This window comes from Amaranthus tricolor, chromosome 17 (assembly GCF_026212465.1).
Source record: "Amaranthus tricolor cultivar Red isolate AtriRed21 chromosome 17, ASM2621246v1, whole genome shotgun sequence".
Taxonomy (NCBI): domain Eukaryota; kingdom Viridiplantae; phylum Streptophyta; class Magnoliopsida; order Caryophyllales; family Amaranthaceae; genus Amaranthus; species Amaranthus tricolor.
In genome coordinates, this window is record NC_080063.1 from 13277276 (window position 1) to 13301048 (window position 23773).

General features: G+C 32.9%; 4 protein-coding genes across 8 annotated transcripts; 2 read left to right on the forward strand and 2 right to left on the reverse strand.

Moving 5' to 3' along the window:
• Positions 1-464: 464 nt before the first annotated feature.
• Positions 465-4680, reverse strand: LOC130804186 (uncharacterized). 3 transcript variants are annotated; one of them, XM_057668542.1, is made up of 3 exons: positions 4073-4680; positions 2608-2742; positions 465-741 (listed from the first exon to the last, which is right to left on the reverse strand). In XM_057668542.1, exons 1-3 carry the CDS (start codon positions 4226-4228, stop codon positions 655-657), a joined length of 378 nt encoding a protein of 125 aa, XP_057524525.1. In that variant the 5' UTR covers positions 4229-4680; the 3' UTR covers positions 465-654. The 3 variants fall into 3 exon arrangements, with proteins under 3 accessions (XP_057524525.1, XP_057524527.1, XP_057524526.1); XM_057668544.1 differs by having other exon boundaries at positions 697-836; positions 4073-4571; XM_057668543.1 differs by lacking the exon at positions 465-741 and adding an exon at positions 843-2397.
• A 285-nt stretch (positions 4681-4965) lies between these two features.
• Positions 4966-6233, forward strand: LOC130804185 (glycosyltransferase family protein 64 C3). The gene has a single exon (XM_057668541.1). It carries the CDS (start codon positions 4966-4968, stop codon positions 5998-6000), a length of 1035 nt encoding a protein of 344 aa, XP_057524524.1. The 3' UTR covers positions 6001-6233.
• Positions 6234-8475: 2242 nt separating this feature from the next.
• Positions 8476-14228, forward strand: LOC130803955 (probable nucleoredoxin 3). The gene is made up of 4 exons (XM_057668201.1): positions 8476-8502; positions 10995-11107; positions 11864-12343; positions 13192-14228. Exons 2-4 carry the CDS (start codon positions 11033-11035, stop codon positions 13771-13773), a joined length of 1137 nt encoding a protein of 378 aa, XP_057524184.1. The 5' UTR covers positions 8476-8502; positions 10995-11032; the 3' UTR covers positions 13774-14228.
• On the reverse strand, positions 10955-22676 carry LOC130803954 (uncharacterized). 3 transcript variants are annotated; one of them, XR_009039963.1, is made up of 10 exons: positions 22452-22670; positions 20940-21165; positions 20665-20799; positions 20203-20422; positions 19846-20032; positions 18374-18558; positions 16125-16262; positions 15652-15797; positions 15082-15197; positions 10960-11093 (listed from the first exon to the last, which is right to left on the reverse strand). XR_009039963.1 is itself a non-coding variant. In XM_057668199.1 (9 exons), exons 1-8 carry the CDS (start codon positions 22567-22569, stop codon positions 15669-15671), a joined length of 1338 nt encoding a protein of 445 aa, XP_057524182.1. In that variant the 5' UTR covers positions 22570-22676; the 3' UTR covers positions 10955-11093; positions 15652-15668. The 3 variants fall into 3 exon arrangements, 2 of the variants coding, with proteins under 2 accessions (XP_057524182.1, XP_057524183.1); XM_057668199.1 differs by lacking the exon at positions 15082-15197 and having other exon boundaries at positions 10955-11093; positions 22452-22676; XM_057668200.1 differs by lacking the exons at positions 10960-11093; positions 15082-15197 and adding an exon at positions 14644-14663.
• Between the last annotated feature and the right edge of the window lie 1097 nt (positions 22677-23773).

Genomic DNA, 23773 nt, shown 5'->3' on the forward strand with positions numbered 1-23773 from the left:
AATTTTTTTTTTTCACTTTCACTGTTACTAACAGCGACTCTACCCGAAGCTAGGATTGGATGTACGTAAGCTTATTTTGGGACATAAGTTTTTCCCAATCTTATATTTGGAATTAAATAGATAAATAATATCATTTTTTTCAAATTTTCTAATTCCGTCCGCGAGTGTCTTTGGATTCATTGTCGGTCCCAAGCCCGCAGATAGGAGGAATGTTGTTCGTTCATCAAATCGTTCATCCTTTTGTCGTAAGTGTTTCTTCTTTCGTTCATAAAATTTAAATCCTATCTCGAGCATGAACCATTACATGGTTCATCGAACCAGACCTTTCTTGAAACGAGGGCTAAAAATCTATTCTCACAATTATATATGAATATTTACAGTGATCTTTGAGTCTTGTATCATCGAATAGTTGATAAAACTCATCCTTCAAAAATATTTACGAAAGTCATCAAACAAATACAAGATTGTAACTTGAATGCGGATATAATAATCAAAAATGGCGTAGTTCTTCGACACAACGAATCAATTAGAACTATTATCAAGTGAAGTATCAACGAAACTTTACATACAAGATTCATCCGAAAAATTAACATAAACCCTAGAATTCTGCTAGGTAATTCTTCAAGTATAACCTAGCTTTCCATAAGATGATCCTCAAAATGCAAGCTGCTCACCATCACTCTCATCTGGGAAAGTCACACATTTGTACACTTTGCACTTTACGCACAATGTGTATCCAGTCTGCAACCGAAGGTCCATTAGAGAGTTACTACAAGGAACTTGAAAAACAAGGCCGTATCGTATCATATCAACCGTATCGTAAAATTTTAGAAAACCTGCATTTTAAGCCATTTCAAGCAACATTTCATGGTTTAGGCCGAGATTTGGGTTAATAATAACCGCATGACCCCGTTACCGTATTACAGTGTCCGTTACCGCAACCGCGATCGTTCCCGCATTTTTGCACTATGGTCTGGAAAATCATTTTTGATAGGGTTTTGAAGCCTTAAGGGGATATGATATGAGTAGTACCGAAAAAACTATGCACTACTACATCGTATCAACTTCAACAAATTTCGATTATATAGCAGGGACGAGCATCCTATAACCCTGCTCCCTTCCCCCGCATACATTACATTACATTGCCCCAATTCCACTAACATGTTTCCAACAGTGCAGTTATATCAGATGTACATAGCCTTACCCTTGTAATAACAAAGACTTTTCCAATTGTTTGCTACTTCGCATAAATCAAAAGCACACATGGTTCACTTAACAATTTCACTTTAGCCCATTGTAATCGACACCAAAAATTACGACTCATTGCTCCCTCTAATCATAATCCAAAATCAAATCATAACGCTTTTAACTTTCCATACCAATAGTTGTAGAAAAAATTCCAAAAAAATAAAATCAATTTGAAGTTAATCTGCAAAATATTGAAACTATCCTATTAATTACAAAAATCGATTTTTTTTCAAATTATCACCAATTAGTTCACAAAATTCTTTTAAAATATTCCAGTAATTAATTTGCCCTAAATTATACCGTAATTACCCTCATTATCCAGAAATTACATCCCCAAATCTATCAATCAAAACTTTGTTCCTACATTAAACAAAATTCGACACAATAAATTGAACTCTAATTCTAACTCTAACCTAACAACTCATCCTTTCTCGGCCTACTAGCGTTTTCTTTTGGAGTTGTAAAAGAAGATTTTTAGTATCAACAATGACAGAGCCTTAATCCCAAAAGATTAGATCGGCTACATGAACCAATATATGAGTTCCAATGGTCCTCCACATAAATTCTTTTTCTCCATTCATTCTGATTTTCTACCATCAGATCCAATGGTTGTGCATTTAGTACAAGTTGAATAATTTATTTGGTAGCGGTTAGTGGTTAGTATCACACTCCAAGTTAAACTATGTTTAAAATGAAAATCTTTGAGTTGTTAAAGGTTTAGTTTGAAGGGTGTTACATTCCTCAATATACCTTCAAAGACACCTCTTTGACAAATGAAAACTTTGAAATATGGTGTGGAGGGGAGGGAAAATGGCTCCATGGGTCATTTACAAGTTGATATTCTGTTTAGAAATCAGCAAGTAAGATAATAATCTCCACTTATAGCATCACTTATAGCCATACATACTCCCTATACTGTCCCACAATATAAAACTTCTAATCAAAACATGAATACCAAATAAATACATGCTATTACAAAGCTGAAAACATGCATTCAGGTTAACCAACCGGCCCGTTTAGTAATCGTTATTAAACGGTGGAAATGGTAATGAAAAATTAGTGTAATTTTCGTAGGAATATCTCTTGACAAGTTTAAGTTTCATGCTTATTTGCCTTCCACAATCTCATTTCTTCATAGAATTCATTCCACTGCATTTACCATATGAAAATGTGGTATTAGGTGGTAACGGAAAATTTTGAACAATTTTTTTTTATGACCAAACTTTCACTACCATGGGTATTAATGGCATAATACATATTATGAAAATTTACGCTATAAATCATTCCCATTACCACAATTGGTACCGATAACCAAATGGACTGAACTTGTAGAATTGCAACATATACTTTATTACTTACCGCTTTACAGGTTGGACATCTTCGGTAAATTCGATTGGTTGGAGATTTGACATTAGTTTTTTGTCCATTGCAGAAATCACAAAGCAGCCATCCTCTTCCATTGCAAGGTTCGCAAGAAATTCCTATTTTTTCCTCCTACCATTTTGGTTTAGAATATAAGGAACTAATTTTATAAATAACTTGTACAAAGAAGTGCAAAATAATAAGTAGTAGATTCATCAATGGAGCAATACTAATTTTTTACTTTTTTTTTTCTTTTTTGTTTTGGAGATTAGAGAAAAGGATAGTTATTGTATGCTTAGACCATTCTTCCTTAGTATGCATTAGCTTCAAGTAAAATGCTGTATAATCTTCTAGTATTAACTCTATTTTAGCTTCTTTTCAGAAGATTCTCTAACAATGTCACTTCTAAATGGAGTGATTTTTAAAAAATAAATTCGAAAATGAATAAACCTTCTTGACACATAATGTCGAACTTTGCTTTGAAGTCATTCAATTGTTATTTGCAACTTCTTAGTTCTTACATTAACAAAAACGGCCAGATAACTGATAACAACATAGCCTTATAAACACCACAGCTAGAGGTGTCCAAAACATACTTTACATCGTCATTGATAAATTAAGCTTGCGTACATCAACCCTCCAAACGCCGCCTATGTGGGAGACATTAAATGGCATTAGGGATTGCTCTCTAATCTGTTTTTATCTTTAATTCTTGAAGTCATTCTTCTCTCCATTGAACAATTGCAGCACAATCCCCTTGAGCAAAGGACTTTTAGTAGAACAGGTCAAGATCATGGGTAACTGTGACCTGTTCTTTCCCAACTTAAGAAAATTTAAGTAAAATTCATCTCAAATATGTTTAATTAAGTTCAAATTTGCCCACCACTTATTCAGTTATGCTCACAACTTCACTACTATGAAAACAGTTCTGTTTTCGAAAAAGCATATTTGTTATCACCTTATCACTAAAATGACCCGATAGTCACTGACATTGTAACCAAACCCAATTTCACCCGACTTAAGAATAGATTAACAATTATGTAAAAACCAATGTAGACACAAGACTCGATTTAGTTTCAACCAAAAAACCTGACGCAAAATCGACCTATGACCCAAATGAACACCTCTGTTAATAAGGGTAAGGTTTATCAACTCAAAAAACCTCACCTAATGTAATGGCATCGGGATAACGGGATGTTGTTGTATTAAAAGAGTTATGTTTGTTGTAATAAGTTGGGGACAACATGCCCTTAGTCTATTCAATTAAACCCTAATCAATCATCATCAGTTTTGCATAGCATTATACCCTTATATTAATCTCCAATTAAGTTTCAGGAATAGTATAATTTCAAACAAGCACCAGCATCCACAAGTTACTTCTAATTTCACTTATTTGATCATAATTTATACAAAGCTAATTCAAGTCCTTAAAACGTAAAGATACAAAAAACATATAGAATACCTGTTGTTCCACTTGCTGAACAGTTGAGCAAAAAGCAGGCTTTAAAGCAACCCTCTTTACAGAATTAGATGATGGTGGAAATTTTGATAAGTAATTGAACTTGATGATTGGTATAAGACCTGCCATTGTTAATGTCATCATTTTCTTCAACAACATTCATCTAATACAAGTACCAAACAACTCCACATAACCTTCACATAAAACCCATCAAAAATCACCCTTGTTCTTCGCCATTATTCACAACTTTGCCACTGTTTTCACACCATACAATTTATGAAATTCAATTTCTCAATATTTTTCAGACAGCTCACATTTGCTGGAGATCGCCTTACGTTGAGACTAGACTACTTATACAAAGAGTAATCCAATCAGCCCGATTTCAATTTTTTACATTACCCAATCAACATTGATTAATTTAAAGTTGATACTTTTAGATCAAAATTGTTACTTTAAAAGTTATAGTAGATTATTTGCAATTTATTAAAGTTAATTTCGATTTGTAAATTACAGTCTTAATATTTATTTTTTGTGAATTAAAGCCTTAAAAGTATTAAAGTATACAGCATTCAAGCCAAAACACAAAATTTCGATCATTTTAATGGTCGAAATTTTAAGTTGAATGGTCGAAATTCTGTGACTTGGCCTAAACAATCTAAACTTTAATATTTTAACGGTTGTAATTCGAAAAAATTAAATATAAAGGTTATAATCTACAAAAATCTAAAACTTTAAAATTGAATTCACATATTATTTTTACTTCAATTTATCATTATAAATTTTGTAAATCATCATCAACCCAATAAAAAATGATCACACTACACGAGATCATGTGATTTACGAAAACTCCATGTATAAACAAAAAACTTACTCTCACCTCCCCCCTTCATTTCTCCATGGAAGCTCAAAAAAGACTAATTTTCTCTCTTCTTTATCTGACCACTCTTCTTCCATTCTCAATTCTCGGTCTTCGAACTCTCCCTCCAGATTCAAACCCTTGCAATCTAAAAACCCTACCAGATCCACACTCTTTACGATCCGATCAATTAACGGTCCTCATAAACGGGTATTCGGACTCCAGAATCTCTCTCTTAACCACAATTGCCGGATCCTACGCTGCTTCACCATTAGTCGCATCTGTCGTCGTTCTTTGGGGGAACCCATTAACGCCGATAGAAACCCTAAATTCCCTCTCGTTAAATTTGTCACTCCTCTACTCCTCAGGTGCACCTGTTATTCTGTACCGTCAACAATCCAATAGTTTAAATTCAAGGTTTCTCCCTCGCCGTTGGATCAAGACACGTGGAGTTCTCATATGCGACGATGATGTTGAGGTAGACCGTAAATCTATAGAGTTTAGTTTCAGAATTTGGCAGGTTAATCAGGACCGTTTGATTGGATTATTCGGAAGATCGCACGGTTTAGATTTAAAGCGGAAAGAGTGGATCTACACCGTTCATCAGGATAAATATTCTATTGTGTTGACCAAATTTATGATTTTAAATGTGGAGTATTTGTATTTATATAGTTGTGGTAGTGATGGATTGGAAAAAAAATTTATGGAATTGAGGGGTATTGTTGATAATATGCATAATTGTGAGGATATTTTGATGAATTTTGTGATTTCCGATGTGGTCGGGCGAGGCCCGATTCTTGTCGGGGCTGGCCGGGTTCGAGATTGGGGCGATGCAAGGAATGAAGTAGGGATTGGGAAGAGAGAAAAAGAAGTGAATGTTGGATTGAGTAGTATAAAAAGAGGGCTTGGAGAGCATAGAAAGAAAAGGGGGGAGTGTATAAGAGAATTTCATAGGGTTTTGGGTAGAATGCCATTGAGGTATAGTTATGGGAAGGTAGTTAAATCGGTTAGTGAACAAGGGTTATGTGACAAAAATGGAAAGTTAGTTCCTTGTGATCAACAAATTCTTGAATAAATTGAGTATAATAAAGTATAGTTAGCATCAAAGTAAAAGTAAATTAATGTATTCACGTTAGCTTTTTAAGTTAGTTCGAGAATTTTAATATTTTTTTTTATACAGTATTATGATAAGTGAATTTATAAGGACAATTAAAATAGTTATGTATTTTTGTGTTTGTATTATGATTAAAAAGAATGTTCTCAAGTGTTAAGAGGTGAAATTCAAAGAAGAAATTATTGACAAAGAAATTTGTAGTGTATAACACGTTTTATGTTATGTGTTTTTTTGATGGAAAAATATATAGACGTTTTGTAAATTAAGAATTTTTCAAAATATCAACTGATGATACAAGTTATGTCATGTTTTAGTAATAATAATACATTCACCCTTCAAAAAAAAAGTAATAATAGATTCTTCTCGAATATGAGGGATATGAGGGTATTTGATAAGTGAATTTGGCGGGTATATTTAATTAGTTCAACCAACTAGTAGTATTAGTAGTTTTAATTAATGTTAAATCCACTAGTGTTAACAAAAGTTATGTCTCCACTAATTATTAATAGTAGTGTTTTGACTTACATAACATATTTTTTATATTATAGAGTAGGCTGAGAAAAGATGAAAATTACTTAAGAATTAAATTTAAGACCTTATATGAAAAAGTGATATTTATCGTAATAAGACGAAACTTGAGTCTTACATATTTCTTAGATAACCCTCATTCATCAAAGGCTAACAAAAGCATTGAGTTTTAATAAATATAGAAAGTGTTTTCATTTTTTATTGTATAAGTTTCTTCAAGATACTACTATAGATATTTTTTAATATAAAATTGTGATGTACTTAATTAATTTGATTACAGACATTTTTTGGACAAGTTAATTGTCAGATAAGTTGCACGATAAATCAAGCTCGATTCAAATTTATTGTCATTTAGAGCGTAGATCATCGAAAATTAAATTAAATAACTTAATTTGATAATATCCCAAGATTGCAAAGTTTGAGTTTTTAGCAAAAAGTAGTGTTTATGGATTGTGAAACAACTCGCGGCTCGCGAGGAAGGAAGGAAGGAAAAAGTTACTGTTTGAGGGAGCAGCAGGTCGCGGCTCGTGAGTTCCCTTTTGTTTTGCTGATTTTCCTTTGCAAAGTAAGTTTATCCGTTTTATTGGTTTTAATATAACTTCCAACGGTTAAATACGGCTATATTAACCATATATATTGGGATGGTTTGGTTCAAAGACGACATTAGTTCGTGAACAAATCTTGTGTTTCATGGAGTAACATGTTGCTTTGTGAAGTGGTGTGACCTATTCTATAAATATAAAAGTCTTGTGTAATTTTTGTATACATCCAAATTTCTGATTTCTTTTCTTCTCGAGCACTTTACATAGAGAACTTGCAATCCTCGATTGTAATTTTTTGTATCTTCTTCCATTTAAGTTTTCCTTACATCGTTCTAGATTCCGTGTGCTAGGAATTTAGTGTAATTCTTTGTATCTCAGAACATATTTCCGGTTAATTCCCAAGCATCGTAGTAGGGAGGAAATGATATTTTAGGAAAGTGCATCTCGCCTAGAATTAATATCAAGATCAAACAAAATCTTCTTGTTACTTTGTTCGGGTTTGAAGATCGGTTTCTCGGAGTTCTTGGTGGTGTACATGAGCATGGTTCTTGATTGTCATATGTAATTTGTTTTCTTCTACAACAAAATCAATTATACATGGGACGATATTAGATTGAGTGAGTGATTGGGTTGACATCAATACGATGTCGGTTAAAGTTGAAGTCAAAAATATGTTCCTTTGAGTTTACTACACAACATTTTAAAAACTCTCAATTTCAATTTCAGTTATGTAATAAATTCAAATAAATAAAGATTTTTCTGAAACTTTTTATAAATAACCATAAAACCTCCCAAATCAAAAACAAATAAAAGACAATTCTGAATCTATTTGGCTAGAAAGTATGTTCCTCCGTTATAAAATACTTGCAACATTTGTGTTTTCATGCGGTTCAATGCACTAATTTAATCCTTAATATCTATAATTATGTATAATTCATTAAAAAAATTTGATATTAATAATCTTTGCATCGAGAAGAATCAAATAAAATCTTGTTTGACTATATTTTAACTTAAAGATTACAAATTAATCACAAATTAAAAGAGATAAGAGAATAGTGCAAAAATTTCTAATATTGCAAATAAATTGAAACGGAATGAGTATGTTTCAAAAAGCTTTGACTTTAGGTTTTTTTAAAAGTTATACATGAGAAAGATAAATATTACAAATTTTATGAAACAAAAGGAATAATAATGATAATACAATCGGATATTCCTAAATATTAGCAATATTTAGCATTATATAATGCCTAAAGTTTTGTTGTCTTACTTGGTCAAGGCTTGAATATAAAAACATATCCATATATCTTCTCCATTTCCCATCTACTTTGGTCCATTAAACTGCTGTTATTCAATCAGAGGCAAAGCACTTCTTCGGCCACCCCAAAACTTTAAGGTATGTACTTCTTTTTATAGTAACTACAAATAATCCTATAAATTACTTGTATGAAACCTGATTATATTCCTAATTCCTCTGATCAATTGATCATGGATGATTATATCATGAGCCAATCAGTATCTTTTACTTTGCTACAATTTCAATATCTGAAATGATTATAATACTTTCTTTTATTTTTATCTACACTATTTAAATTCTTTTTTATTATTATTCATCCAATTTAAATAATCTTTGTGTCAAATTTCTTTCTCATAGAAAAAAGAGTAAAAGATGTTTGACTTTTTAAGAAATAGTCAAAGTTAAGGTTCATATATTCAACAACTAGTATTCAAAATTAATAGTTCTTTTTTCAATTGATTACTACTGTTTTTGATCATCTTAAAACATGTCTAGCGTTGTATTTCTTAAAGAATGTTGTTAACGCGTTCGATGATGAGAAAATTAAATTTTGAATCATATAAATGTGATTTAGAAATTATTAATTAATAAATTTAAAATTTATACTAAATTACACGTTAAATTATATTATAATATTTTTTATTTTGTTTGCTAAATACTCTTTAAAATGTATTATTGTTTTCACTATCGAATGTCCCATCGAGTCTTCATGGACAATGAAAATAGGCATCATTTTCCATTGAGCAAGAAAAAATTAATTTGTTTTTATGAGTTGTTCTACTGCTTTCGTTTCTTTTTAAACGTACTATTTGCTTTTTGAGTATTATTCATCAATCACTCTTAATATGTAATTTATTCTTAATCTATAAGTTAAAACATAGTCTATAAATTAAAACATAGTCAAATAAGATCTTATTTGATTTATCTCAACATAAGTTATATTAATATTTATAAACTAATACATAGTCAAAAAGCAAATTGGACATTTAAAAAGAAACGGAAGGATTATTAAATTTTTGTAGGATAAAATTTTAATATTAAATGTAAATTGAAAAAAAAAAGAAATTTTCTAAAAAAAATAAAATAAAACCCCAACTAGCATGCTAATATAAAATGTGTATGTAGAAGTAGCATCTAATTCCATTTTATCCAAAAAAAAAAAAAAATCTAGACAACTTGTGTGAATTAGAACTTTGATATTGATGTTTGGAGGAAAGTTATGGGAATAGCCCAAAAGTGCTAAAGATTCGTTTGCTGTGCATTATCTGAATAAGGACTTCTAACCTACTCCATTCCACCATTCCTATTAGGATTCTCTCTATTATTTTTCTCTATTACCTATATTAAGATTTTGACATCTATTTCAAAATAAAAAATAAAATTGCAAAAATCTTCTTATTTTCCTCCATCTAGCAATTTTAGCCATTAGATTTAAGTAATGGATTCTCCATTACATAAAATGTAATGGAGAGGATCCTAACTCACTTCATTAAATTTTATTACCCCCATGTCTCACCCTGTAAAATATAGTTCGTTAGTTAATTTACTTTTTGAATTCGTAATTTGTTCTAAATGGTTTAAAAATAATAACCTAAAATCAATCATAATTCATTTTTCAATTTTTAATTCGTAAAGAGATTAGTGAATCATGTTACAACGGTCTTATCCAATTTTCCATATTTTTTTATTTTAATCTATCTCAATTAATTACCGTTAATATTGAGCAAATGAAGTACATTTTATTTTCTAAAGACTTCATCGTTTTAGAAAAAATGGTGCAATAAAAAAATAAAATCATATCCATAACAGTAATTTGCTTCAAAAAATACTCTGTAGGGTGGTTTATTTGATTTTTCAAGATATCCGCTGCAAACATTGTTTTAAAGATATTAATAATAAAGATATAAAAAATTTTTACTTTTGAATTTTCAAGAAAAAGTATAATATAAATTGTTGTGAGAGACAGTATTTACAAAAGACGCGTTAGATATAGTCCAATTAATGCAAATTAAAGATAAAATAAAAATATAGACTTCTTGTTTTAAGGTTGTCTTTTTGAGAGACGTTCTCTCACAAGAGTAGCTGAAAGTATAAAGAATTTGTCTTTCTATTTTCTGAAAAGTTAAAGGAAAAATCTGAAAAGTTTAAAGGAAAAATCAGTGATTTAATTCTTATGAGAGGTTCATGTTACATTGTTACCTGCATGTAGCCCTAATCAATTGAACGGGACCGACATATCATAAATTTATTATTATTTTATTTTTATTGTCATAAATAAAATACCTAAAAATATCATGTAATGTTTTCATTAAATTTTTTTAAAAAAAATTAGTTTTTTGTATTATTTTGAAAAAAAAAACCTTTCAAGGCATAGTTGTGGCATTGTGGAATATTCACTTAGTGAAAGTATTTAAAAAGTAATGAATTCATAGTAGGTTTCAGCCCGAAAATATTGATATACAAATGAAAAGTTCACCAAGTTATAGAAAACGAATCAAGTTGATAGGGCTTAAGTCGGTTTGGGTCTCAGTCGGGTTTTCATGTCATGTCAAAACTACGAGCACATTGACATAACCTTTGCTGCTTTTTAGTGATAAATCCAGAAGGTAGTTTTACACTGCTGATTGCTATGGCCGGCAAAAATGATTTGAAGATGATTTTAGCTTCTGAAGGTGTTAAGTACCTTGAATCTGCAAGTGAGAAGGTAATTCAACTATGATTAATACACTTAGCTTGAACAAAATCTTTGATTATCGATATTAAATGGTGATAATGAAAATAAATTTTTGTTTTAATTTTTACAAATGTGTTATGTCATATCCATGATAATGAATGCTCGCATTCAAACATGTGTTTTTCTATGTAACTTTACGTATGCTACCTGATCTCGCCTTTCTAAGAGATAATGGATTTGAAAAAAATAGGATTAGAGCAGGAAAAACATGATCATAAACAAATATAGTTTTTTTCAAGCTAAATTAGATTAAATTTTACTTTTTCATTTGTAGGACCTATCAATTTGGGGATTATTTGAGTGCATACATTTCTGTTTTGCCTTCTCCTTGGAGGAGGTACGGGTAGGAGTGTTAGATTCGAGTAATTGAGACAATTTCGAGTGACGTGTTTTGAGTCAAAGTTAGTCTTATATTCATATTGATTTTACATAATTTATTTTTTTTGAAGTAGGAATTAGTTAGGTTCGGTTATAAGGTCGGATAAATATCGAATTGTTAGGTCTATTTTGAACATATCTAGTTACGGGTATTGTTTGTTAGCTACCTCCTCCTTCGAACTCCAACTTGTGCGAATACTAAATTGATGACTATGACTATGACTTTTATTTTTATTTCCGTTTTTTAATATCAACAACCAAACATGCATGAAGAAGTATATGATCTATGTATTAGTGAATCCAACTTTGTGAACTAAGTGTTCCCTTGTATTTGTTATCATTGATTAGGTCCCTTGGAGTGCGATCGATGGGAAGACAATATGCCTATTTTTCTCGGCGAGCTGGTGCAAGCCGTGCAGAGCCTTTACACCCGATTTGGTGACACTTTACAACTTTGTGAAAGACAAAGGAGAAAATCTAGAGGTAATCTTAGTATCGAATGACCGAGATGAAACTTCATACAGGGAGCACCTCAAAACCATGCCATGGCTTGCAATTCCGTTTAATTTGAATCGATATAAACGATTAGTTCGCCTCTTCAACATTGATCATATCCCAGCTCTTATTTCCCCGAGTTCGGAAGGAAATAGTGTTGATAATGACGTTGTGGGAATGGTTGAAGATTATGGTGCTGATGCATTTCCATTCACAACCAAAAGAATACGCGAATTAAAAGCAATGGATGAGAGAAAGCAACGAGGTGGTGTAATTGAAGATCTTTTAGCACATTCAGGGAGGGACTATGTCATCTCCAAGGATGGGAGAAAGGTATGTTGATAGTTTGATAATGCACCAAAACCCGACCAGAAAATGGTGGGTTAGAAACCCGACATTTTGAACCATAACCCAAACACGATCATTTTGACTCATTTTTCCAATTTTGTCAATTTTTTCAATTCTACGTCTTCTTGATCAAAACTCATATTTTTCTATTCAATTTGGCCTGTTGGGTCGATCGAACCTAACAAGAAAATGTGAAACAAATAAGCAAAATTAAGTCCAAACCTAAGGTTAGGTTAGTTCGCAATTACTAACAACAAACAAAAAAATTGGTCAAAAAAAGTCAAAATTGGTTGTTCGCAGTATGAAAATTATGTTTGTTCGCAGTTAGAGTAACCGTGAACAAACATGTTTTTAGTTTTTTTTGTCCCTCGTAGTGTTATGACATTGTCTCCCTATTGTTCGCAGTTATTAACTGCAAGTCTGCAAACAACCAATTTTGACTTTTTTTGACCATTTTTTTTTGTTCGCTGTTAGTAACTGCAAATTAACCTAACCTTAGGCTCGGACATAAAGATGCTTATTTTTTAATTAAGTTTACCCGAAGCTTTTTTTTTAATTTTTTTTGTTAATTTTTCTTATTTGTTTCACATTTTCGCCTTACAAAACCATAAACAATCCAACCCAAAGTTAACGTGTCCTAGAAATTCCTCAATCTAAACGGACCCAATCCAAAGTTAACCCGATCCGGAAATTATCCCAATCAAAAATGACCCAATTTGAAACTCATACGCGCGACTGTTTTGACATTTCTAATCATGACCTTTTATCATTTTCCCCTCTCTTTGTTTAGTGGACAATGCACCTAACAAAGACATGTTTGGTCATTCATGCAGATATTGGTGTCAGACCTTAAGGGTAAGACAATAGGGTTGTATTTTGGGGCACACTGGTGCCCTCCTGCTCGAAATTTTACAAGACAACTCAATGAGGCTTACACAGAGCTTGTAACCATCCTAAACCAACCATTTGAAGTAATCTTCGTGTCAACAGATCGAGACCAAGAAGAATTTATCAGCAACTTATCTAACATGCCGTGGAAGGCCATTCCATACGAGGATAAAACCCGAAAAGACCTCAAACGAATCTTCAACATAAAAGGAATACCAACTCTTATCCTTATTGGACCTGATGGTAAAATTATTGGCTCCAATGGAAGGGCTATCATATCCATGTATGGTGCAATGGCATTCCCATTCACAGAAACAAGGATTGCAGAAATCGAGGATGCTTTAAGGGAAGAAGGAGAAAGATTGCCTAGTAAAGTCCAAGACCCGAAGCACATACATGAGCTAAAATTGGACATGGCAAAGGGTTATATTTGTGATGCTTGTAGAAAGCAAGGTAGGTTCTGGACTTTCTCCTGTACTGTCTGTGACTATGATCTTCATCCGACGTGTGTCGAAGAAACATTTTAGACCGGAAATATCATAGATATGCAAGTTTGAAAAGTGGTTCAATTATCTGAAGTGTCATTTTTCGAGGTCATGAACAATTTCTGTGCAAGTGAACCTCCTGTAATACTATGGATATCGTGTCGTGCTGGGCTGCCGGAGTGTCATGCTTGTCATACATCGTGCCAAATCATACCGTGTCAATTTGGGTCGTGCTTGGCCATCCAAGGTATAACTCTGGATATCGTGCAGTGCTGGGCGGTTCATGTGCTGTGCCTATCATGTCTCGTGCAAGTCGTGCCGTGAACAATGTCATGCTATGAACAATGTCGTGCTTTGCCTAAGGAGGGTAGTGTCTGGGAGGCCCACATGCCATATAATTTTATAGTACTTGCCTAATGGAATTGTATATTTGTATATTGCTACTACAACATCTGAATAGATCACAACGTACTCCATCCGTCCCTATAGGGTATGAATCGGTTCCCATCTTTTCAATGTTAAGAGTTATCTACTGAACATGTTACAAACTCAAGCATACGTAGATTATTCTTAAGTCTAATACCACATCTCTACCACACTAATGTTATTAATAAAATCTAATACTACACCTCACCTTTTAGAAACAGAGTTAAAGAATTGGGTGAAGATAAAGAAAGTCTAATAATAACTATACGAATAAACGAGAGACAATTGAAATCAGTCTAGACATACATACCGACTTATGCCAAATATAATTACCGGCTACCTTTAGAACTTAGTATTAGGGTAAACTCTGATTTAATTTTGCTTAAGTAAGAGTAACATACTAATATAATAGCTTTGAAGAAAAAAATCTAAGAAAGCGACAAATCACGATAACAATAATCCATAATAAGGAAGCTTGGGGTCATCACGAGATCCTCCATGCACACCTTCACAATATTAAGATTTAAGAACGGGATTATAAATAAGGCACAAACTGAATTAAGGCATTAGAATCTCATTGGGTGATAAGTGTGTGTATCTTTAAAATATAAAGCCTAATCAAGAAGAGACGAACAAATAACCCTCGATGGTGTATCGTAAAGTTAATGAACATATAACCTATAGTTTAGTTCTCTAGGATATTGACTACAACCTAACATACATCTCAAACTTGTACGGAATCAATAAGTAAATACCAATTTAAATCCCTTTCGTACATAAATTTATCTATCCAATTTCAATATTGATTCATCCCTACTTCCCTAGATTAATTAGTCAGGCATAGTGATATAAACATGCAAGATTATCAAAAAAGAACATATACCAAAAGCAAAGAATTGAGTAAAACAATGAAAAGAAACATACACAAACTATGGTTTGAATGTCAAATTAGGAGTGAGGGTTTGATGAAGCTCTTCAAGTCTTAGTTATGAGCCATAGACATGCCAAGTTGGTGAAATTTCTTCAATCATCAACTTTCTCTTTTATGTACAAAAAAGGAAAGGACAATAGTGTAAGTGATGCCCTTTTGAGGAAAGCTTAGTTATTAGCTATGATTTGATTTTTAGTTTGGATTCTGTTCGGTTTTCAATATAAAAAACAACAAAAATTAAACTATCAAATTTTGGGGTGCTGATGGTTAAGAGCATGTGTCAAAAGAAAAGAAGATTACTTGAGCTATAAATTGTACTAATTAAATGTGCTTTTATAGTTTGATTTGGTTATTAATATGGTTTAGTTTAGATTTGAATTGAATAATGAATAACTGAATTTATTTGATTTGATTTAGTTTTGCATCCAAAACCAAACCAAAAACTGAACATACACCTCTACACAATTTTGTTTACAAAAAATAATTACCGTAGATTCAGGCCAAAATCCTAGGAAGAATGGTTTGAAATACACAAGTGGTAGTTATCAGTGATTGAGTCTTACGGTGGAATAATTGCAGTCTATAATACTCTGAGCATGATGTTGGAAAGATAAGCGCCTTCAGGGTAAGACGGATCAATTGGATGATCACAAGCAGCTCCAGCTTGCCGTAAAACAGTCACTCTTCTGCCTGCCATTGCTGCTGCACCCTATAAAAGTAACACAGTAACTAATACATTAATAAAAATTTTTGTAAAAAACTATAAATACATGCAATTTTTCAATCTAAAAGAAGCGTTATGTGATTTGCAAAATTATGGAAGTATGACATGTATTTCACTTTTTCTTTTCTTGTTAAACGGAACAACTTGTAATTTACCACCTTACTAAGATACATAAAAGAACGAAGCAGAAGTCACTCAATCTAGACATAGAGAAAACACTTTATTACTCATAGTGATTCAGTAAAAAAATGGGTGTACAAATTTTGTTACAACGTAAAGTTAGTAGGTTCAAGAATAAAAGACAGTGCTTGCCTGGATTACACGCAAGAACGTCCCACTTTGTGTCATAGCACCAGAACAAGAGCAAGTCATTAGGATACCACCCTTCTTTGTCAATCTCATAGCTAGCGAATTTAAATTTCTGTACATTCCAGACGCATTTTGTAGAGCCTGTAATGAACAATAAGAAATATGTAGGATACAGTCATTAAATTAACATTGAAGTCAAAAAACATTTATAACAACAATATGTCTCAAATGGCTCTTATGGTCCTCCATGGGCGGGATTTGGGGGTTCAAATATAGACAATCATACCGTTGTAAAAGAGAGGTTTCCGATTCACTTTTGATAGGAAATGAAACCTACAACTTCAAATTCTTAAGAAGTGCAAATGATTTAATTAAGTTATTTTATAGTTTATTACAATTTTAACCAAAGAACGATAAATCTTTGGCACCATCAATAATAGAACATTTTTAATACCCAGAATAAACAATTTAAAGGCCATCAAAAATGAAGTTGGGGCCAAAGAAAAATGTATTCACATATAATGCTTATAAATTAAACAACAAAATGTCAACTTGGCATTCCTTAACTCGTTCAGAGACAAGCCCACAATAAACTAAATAAATAACATTCTTACTACTTTTCAAAAAACACCAAGGAGTTCATCAAATGCTAGGAAAGCTCACAGTGCAAAAATAAGGTTTCAACGGCAATAATAGTTGCAATATGGATTCCGCAGTAAATGTGGATGATTCATGGTCATCACGCATATGTTTTGGTTACGGACTTACGGTAAGCAAAAAAATCTTTACAAGGTCGCTATGTAGTGATACGGGCTATACACTGCACAATGGAGAGGTTGAGTATAATTCAATGAGAAGTGTATAACTCATTCATTTTCTTTCACTAGTTATTCTAACAAAAATACAGGAGTTTTCCATGCAAGAAATCTGGAATGACATTACAACAAAACAAGACTATGGAGTTATAATAGGTTCATAGGAAAGTCAAAGCATGGGACTCTCATTCTCGGTTCTTGCTTGAATTTAAAATTTTTTTTACTTCCTAGTATTCTTGTGTTAAAGATAGATAGTCTAATATCCAGAACGTCAAAATGACCTTATGTTGCTCCTTCTATAGCAACCTGAAAACTTATACAGAATATCCAATTTGTAAGTCAAAATTACTATTGGATGGTATTTTATTTGTGGCATGACTTCATAAATAATCACTAGCGACCACAAGTTTATTAACATGAGGAAAACTTATCTGAAGGCTAGGGAGGTGGTGAAAGACAGAGAGAGAAAGGAGAAAAAGGAGGACAAGAGGAGGCAGTGACGGACATGAAGGAAAATGATAAAAAGAGAAGGGAAGAAGCTACTGTTAGATGCGGAAGCGTGAGCCTAAAGGTGCAAAGAATGGTTAATGATCATGGTTTGAAGGAGCACACACGAAAAAAGGTTATATGCAAGTATTAAGGTGATTTTAATTAAGAAAACTAATGCAAACATTAACACCATGATTTAAGGTAGTTCACTATTAATGAGGCTACATCCACCATCCTAGGCTAGTGTACCATTATATGTTTAAAGGATATAGGAGCTTGAAAGCTCAATACAAAGTGGAAGGAATTACATTAATGGGGATGAGTGTTTGTGTGAGCTATACATGAGTTAAGAATTAATGAGTGTGGTAAGGATAGAGTATGAGCGGCTCAAGCATATTGCTTGGCTCTACATCTACAACATACAGCAATACAACATATATATAGGCAAAGGGGGAACTAGGGTATGTATTACTAAGCAGCAGCATGTGACGAAAAAGGTCCAGGGGCATTCCGACCAGGCTGCTCGTTCGAGAAAGCTGGCCGCTCGTCCGAGCAGCTGGTCCCCAGCAACTTTGGGTTGCTGTCCACACTTCCATGTGATCCATTTGGTCCCCTCATTGCACCCAAGCATCTTATAGCTATTTGTAGTTACTATTGCCTTGGTGATCAAGGCCAAATCCCTCATCAAAGCATTCCACTCACACAATGTGTGTGTACTATTTCTAAGTACATGGATGTCCTTTACCTCTCATCAAAACACATGATCAAGGTCTTGTACACTTCATTTGTCAAGTAACACATGACTTAGGAGTATCAAGGCACTCAAGTCACACTCTTTCAGATACATTTAAGGAAGTGGAGGACAAGAGAAAGAAGGCCATCAAGAGAGGGAGGAAAATGATCTAAACACTAAAATAATAAACAAGATTCCTGCACTCTTTAACTGACCTGCTTGCGAGGAGCCAATTTAGGAGGATCCAAGATGACAATATCCCAAGTGTCATTTCGAGCAGCAGCATTCTTCATAAAATTGGTTGCATCTTGCTTTAAGAAGGATATTGCCTCAGCATTTAGGCCATTGATAGTAACATTATGTTTTGCAAGCTCTAGAGCAGGCAGAGATGAATCAATACCTAGCAACACATCAAAATTTATCAAGTAGTCATCCAAAGACAGATTCTCCACCTATGTAAAGAATAGACAGTCAGATACCAATGGATAGCAACAATTATGATGAACATGATGTCTCCAAATGCATGTCACCTTCATAAATTACTTAAGGGCAATAATTCGCTTCTACATACAAATTTTAAAAATAGGATGATAAAGAAAAAATATAAATTGATGATTTTGAACACATAAAATGGCAACATCAGATGTTCCATGAAGTGTTATGAACAGATGATTCTACGAGAATGTAAGAGGGTAAAAGTTAACACCAAGAAAAAACTTGGAACCATGTGATCAGATAAGAATAAAAGATGTGACCCCCTTGCGACTATAAATAACAGCATGACATGATACTTGATAAATAAATGGGGCATACAATTTTACGGATCCAAGTGCAGAACACTCTTCTCGCATTAGTTGAAGTTTATAAAAGGTTGCTCCTCCAATATTGTTAATATTATAAAATTACCTCTTTTACTACTATATTTTCATACTCCAAAGAAAATCACACATTAACTGAAAGGAATCAGCAAATTCAGCAAAATCTTCCAGTATTTTCACATGTGCCATAAATAAGGCAGGCCTAGAGATGGAAGAGCACAAAGGAGTTCAAAATTGCCAAATATTTTTGGAGGCAACAAAAACTGCGAAAAATGTGTGGTATCAAGCGAAAAATTATGTCACCATAGAAGAACATCTAAGAAACCTGTCAGTGAGACCACCGAGGAGAACTCAATTCATTAAGGGCCGAGGACAGCTCAATTTGTGAGCCAAAATATTGTCTAAATTATCTTCCTTATAAGTTCAAACCTTTCAAAAATTGTCATATTGGTGTCTCATGCACTAGGGTTTAATTGTGCTGGGACAGGTAGGAATCCAACATAAAACTAGGCAAACAGGAAAACCTACACTAAAATTTAGAATTGACCAGTATTTCTAAGTGAATGATCTTTATAGTGATAATCAAATCCAAACAGTTCCTTGATGTATACAAAGTTACAAACACTCCACAACCCTCAAGAAGGCAGTGCTTTTTCACTGTATGAAATAAGTGCAGAAATATAAAATTAAGTAATACAGCACTCCTAATATAATGCAGCTAGCCTATGATGTGAATTTACACAGAACTCACTGACTTTTAGATCACATATTGTGCTGTAAGAATTTTCCAGGTATATGTAGAAGTTAGAAATAATAACAATGTAGTGAAGATGTTCAACATAGGCAAAAAATAAATTTTGTAGCAATACCGGTCACTGAGACAGCACCACCAAAAGCTGCATTAAGAGAAAATCCACCACTATAGCAGCATACATCGAGAACCCTCATACCCTTTGCAATTGTTGAAATGAACTCACGGTTTTCACGCTGATCAGCATAGAATCCTGTTTTTTGTCCCTCAAGAGAAACAGCATATCTAATACCGTTTTCCTTGACCTGAAAGTTTTGAATATAAGATTGACACATTTATCTCACATCACATATGAGGGTAAATGAAAATGGCACCAAAGAGCACTTAAACAAGTTCACACTACGTCAAACAAAATTATAATCAAGAAAAGCAAATGTCTCCTCTTTGGTGACGCCTTCTTTCAAGCGAAATATACCTCAACTTGTTCGAAAGGAGCAACAGGTGTATGCTTTAATTGTAAAAGGTCCAAACCCTCTTCTTTCAGCATGTCCATTGAAGGTCTCCAATTTATATTACTGATTCCATCAACTTTCTTTATACAAGCCTCTATTTCTGGCTTGTATTTCTCAACCCATGCCGCAGAAGATGCGACAACAGCTACATCACCAAATACATCAACAATTAGTCCGGACAACCTGAACCCAGAAGCAGAAATATGTTGAGAGGTAGAAAATACTTAAGACAGTTCTAAGAGAAGGCATTACAGAAAGCAATGAAAACAGAAAACGCTAGGCCACCGGCCTAGCACAACAAACGATGGCTATACAACCTCCTACTAAATATCTAGAACTTTGAAAACTAAAGTACCCTTTTAAGAACAGTGAAGTGCACAGGCATTTGTGTAAGTAAACATGCCTCCAGAGTTTGATTAACCAACCTATCTCCTTCACTATTGACAAGACGGTATGCATTTGTATTTGAACAAGGGAGCCCTAAAATTCTTCGTAAATCTGCTGCTGCGTTAATTCTGCTCTCTAACAGTCTCTCCATGTTCAATGCACATGCAGGATCCCTGCAATATATAGAAAGGAATAAATCTCCACAAATGTAACCATACAAAATACTAAAACATACAAAGGATAGACACCTTGATGTGTCCTACACCACTGCACTAGAAGTAAACAAAACATAGAAACAAAAATGTGTAGATACCTTACTGCTTCCTCCTCGAGCTGCATTAGACGAACACAAAACATAGAAGCAGAATTGTATAAGCCCCACCCTATTGGTTTTTCGGTTCCGTCAGCTACCAAAACAACTTCACCTGTCTTAGGAGGTGGTCTACCTATTATTCTATCAACTGCTCCACTATAAACCATAGGACTTCCATACCTGAAGAGTTGAGTCTTTCCTTTCTTTAATACAACCTTTGCAACTCCTGCAAGTTAAAAAAAACATAAACCTATACCTATAAGCAAAAGAGGATTATTATAGTTGTGTCCTTAGAAGTAAAAATATATGTACAAGGAAAACTACAACATAAAAGATTAAGTTTAAACTGAGTCAAATATTCTTTGTTTGTCAAAGTTTGATCATTTAATATAGGACATATAAGATAAATTGCTTATAACATTGCTTTTGCTTTGAATCTAACATAAACCTGTGAGGCTGCAGATGACTATTGGAAAATGACATGAGGGTCAATTGTAAACGCATTGTCAATTATGTGATGATAAAGTTGTGTGCATTGAACAAACATCCATTACCTATCTCAAAGTTCAATTTTTTTTGGGGTTGCATTGGGGTTATGTTGGCATTGAGATTACAACGAACAGTCCGCCATTCAACTTGGTGGGCATGATAATATAGCAACGTCCATTGTTATGGTAATACGAATAAAGGAGAGTACAATTACAAAGAAGTAAAATAATTTAGTGGGCAGGGGCAGAGCAAAAACACATAATTTGATTGCCTAGTGCGCTTTTTGTATTTAAGACTTCTACCACATGTGTTATTCAAAAATTCTCATTTAGAACGGTCTCACCATGAGATAAGTCCTAAATTTCGTCCTATATCAGGCTAAATAACTCAACTAAATTGATTAAAATATCAACTTTCATACTTATAATAAACTTTAGTTGTTGAATGTTCAACGCATCATTTCAGATGTTAAAATCAACACTTAAATATTAAAACACTTATTTTAGCAGAAAAGAGTCACTATATGCACTTGTCTCGTCATTAGACGGTCTCCTACAAGAATTTTTGTGCGTTGTCTTAATGTACTTTATCATATCATGTATTATTTAAAATTCGAGGCCCTTCTTATCTTTTGAGCCGCGTCAAGCATGTTGCACATGCCTATAACTTTCTGTGAGTGAAAATTGCAGCAAATTTAATGAAAGATGAAGTTCTCCTTATCTTCCTAACTAGCTCATTACAGCAACGAAGTAGCAATGTAGCAATGAAGCAATTTGCAGTCACAACGGCGCTAAAATTACGAAATTCAGAAATGATAATTTGACCACTAAACAATCCGAATTCCTTGACTATAGAAGATTCAGCAAATTACAATTCACTCGAGTAAGCCTAAAATTCAGACATGGAAAGAATTTGTAAAATTAAGAAATAAAACACAACGGATAGTAGTCATATTAAATTATATCAATATGTGGATGGCAAAGTAGGATTCCGTAAAGAAAAAAAGAAAGAAAATGAAGAGACCTTGAGGAGAAGCTGAAGCAATTTCATGGAGGGTACTGGCAGTAGAAGATGAACATGAACATGAAATTGAAAAGCACTTTATAAAGCGACAGGGAAGAAGCGTTACCACCATTGTCATTTCAACTTCCCGTCTTGCTTCTATTGCTATTTGCTATGCTGGGGAAACGAAAATCAGCTTACTTAAACGACCCTAGAGGTCCCTCGACTTGACAATGGAAGTCCATTTGACCCAAATTAAAAAATTAAAAAAAATATCATCAATAAGCTCATATATTGTCCATTTATTTATTTTTACTATTAATTATTTTTAAATAATTCAACTTCTATATTTTTTAATGACAGACTCTTGTCATATTCTAATCGGTTACTTGCTACTAGTCGTTACATTTACTTTTTGTTCTTTCTTATGTTTCTTCGTTGGTCAACCTCTGCTTCTCTTTAGTGGTATGTACCTATAGTAGTCGGTTAAAATGTAACAAGATTGATGTCAACAAAAAATATAAAGGTTGGATTATTTAAAAATAATCAATAGTAAGAATTATTCACTGGCAATAGGTGAGATTATTTTGGGTTTTTTTTTTAAAAAAAATTTACAATTATGGAAAAATTTAAATAGATACAAGATATGATTTTGAATTGAATCGAAACACTTGATCCAAAATTTTGTCTTTTTTTATTAACTTGTCCTAAGAATCAATCTCATTTTCCTTTTTCAGTTTGTTTTTAAATTTTACATCAATCATCTAATTTTCTTCGTAAGATTAGAAAGTTAATAAAAAAATAAAGCAAACATCATTACATTAACTCCCACATAAACTCCCACATTGGTGTACCAAGTTTCATAGTTTGTTGTGTTTCCTTAAGTTCATCTTATGGTGCTTTGTGACTTGAGTCGTGTGATTGATATAAAAGTTAAGGAAAGTCTAATTCAATATGAAACTTTTTCTCTAACCTATAATAATACGATCTTAATTCAAATTTGATCAATGATGAATAATATAAACATAAAATCAATTTTAAAGATCAAAAGAGTGGTTGATCCCTTTACGAAGGGAGCAGTTAACCACTCACCAGATGGTTTATTATCGATGCTATTTGCTAGTCACCAATTACTTGACCATTGATTTAAGTCTTCTATAAAAGCATGTCTTAAACTATTATGCAACCATAAGCCTTTATAACCTTCACAATAAGTAGGGTTATACAATCATACAATTGATTCTACGTATTTAAGCTTACTTCTAATTTATACGATCATATGATCCGATCCTACACATTACATTTTTAACTTTCAAAATAAATGATCAAAATTTTAACCTTTG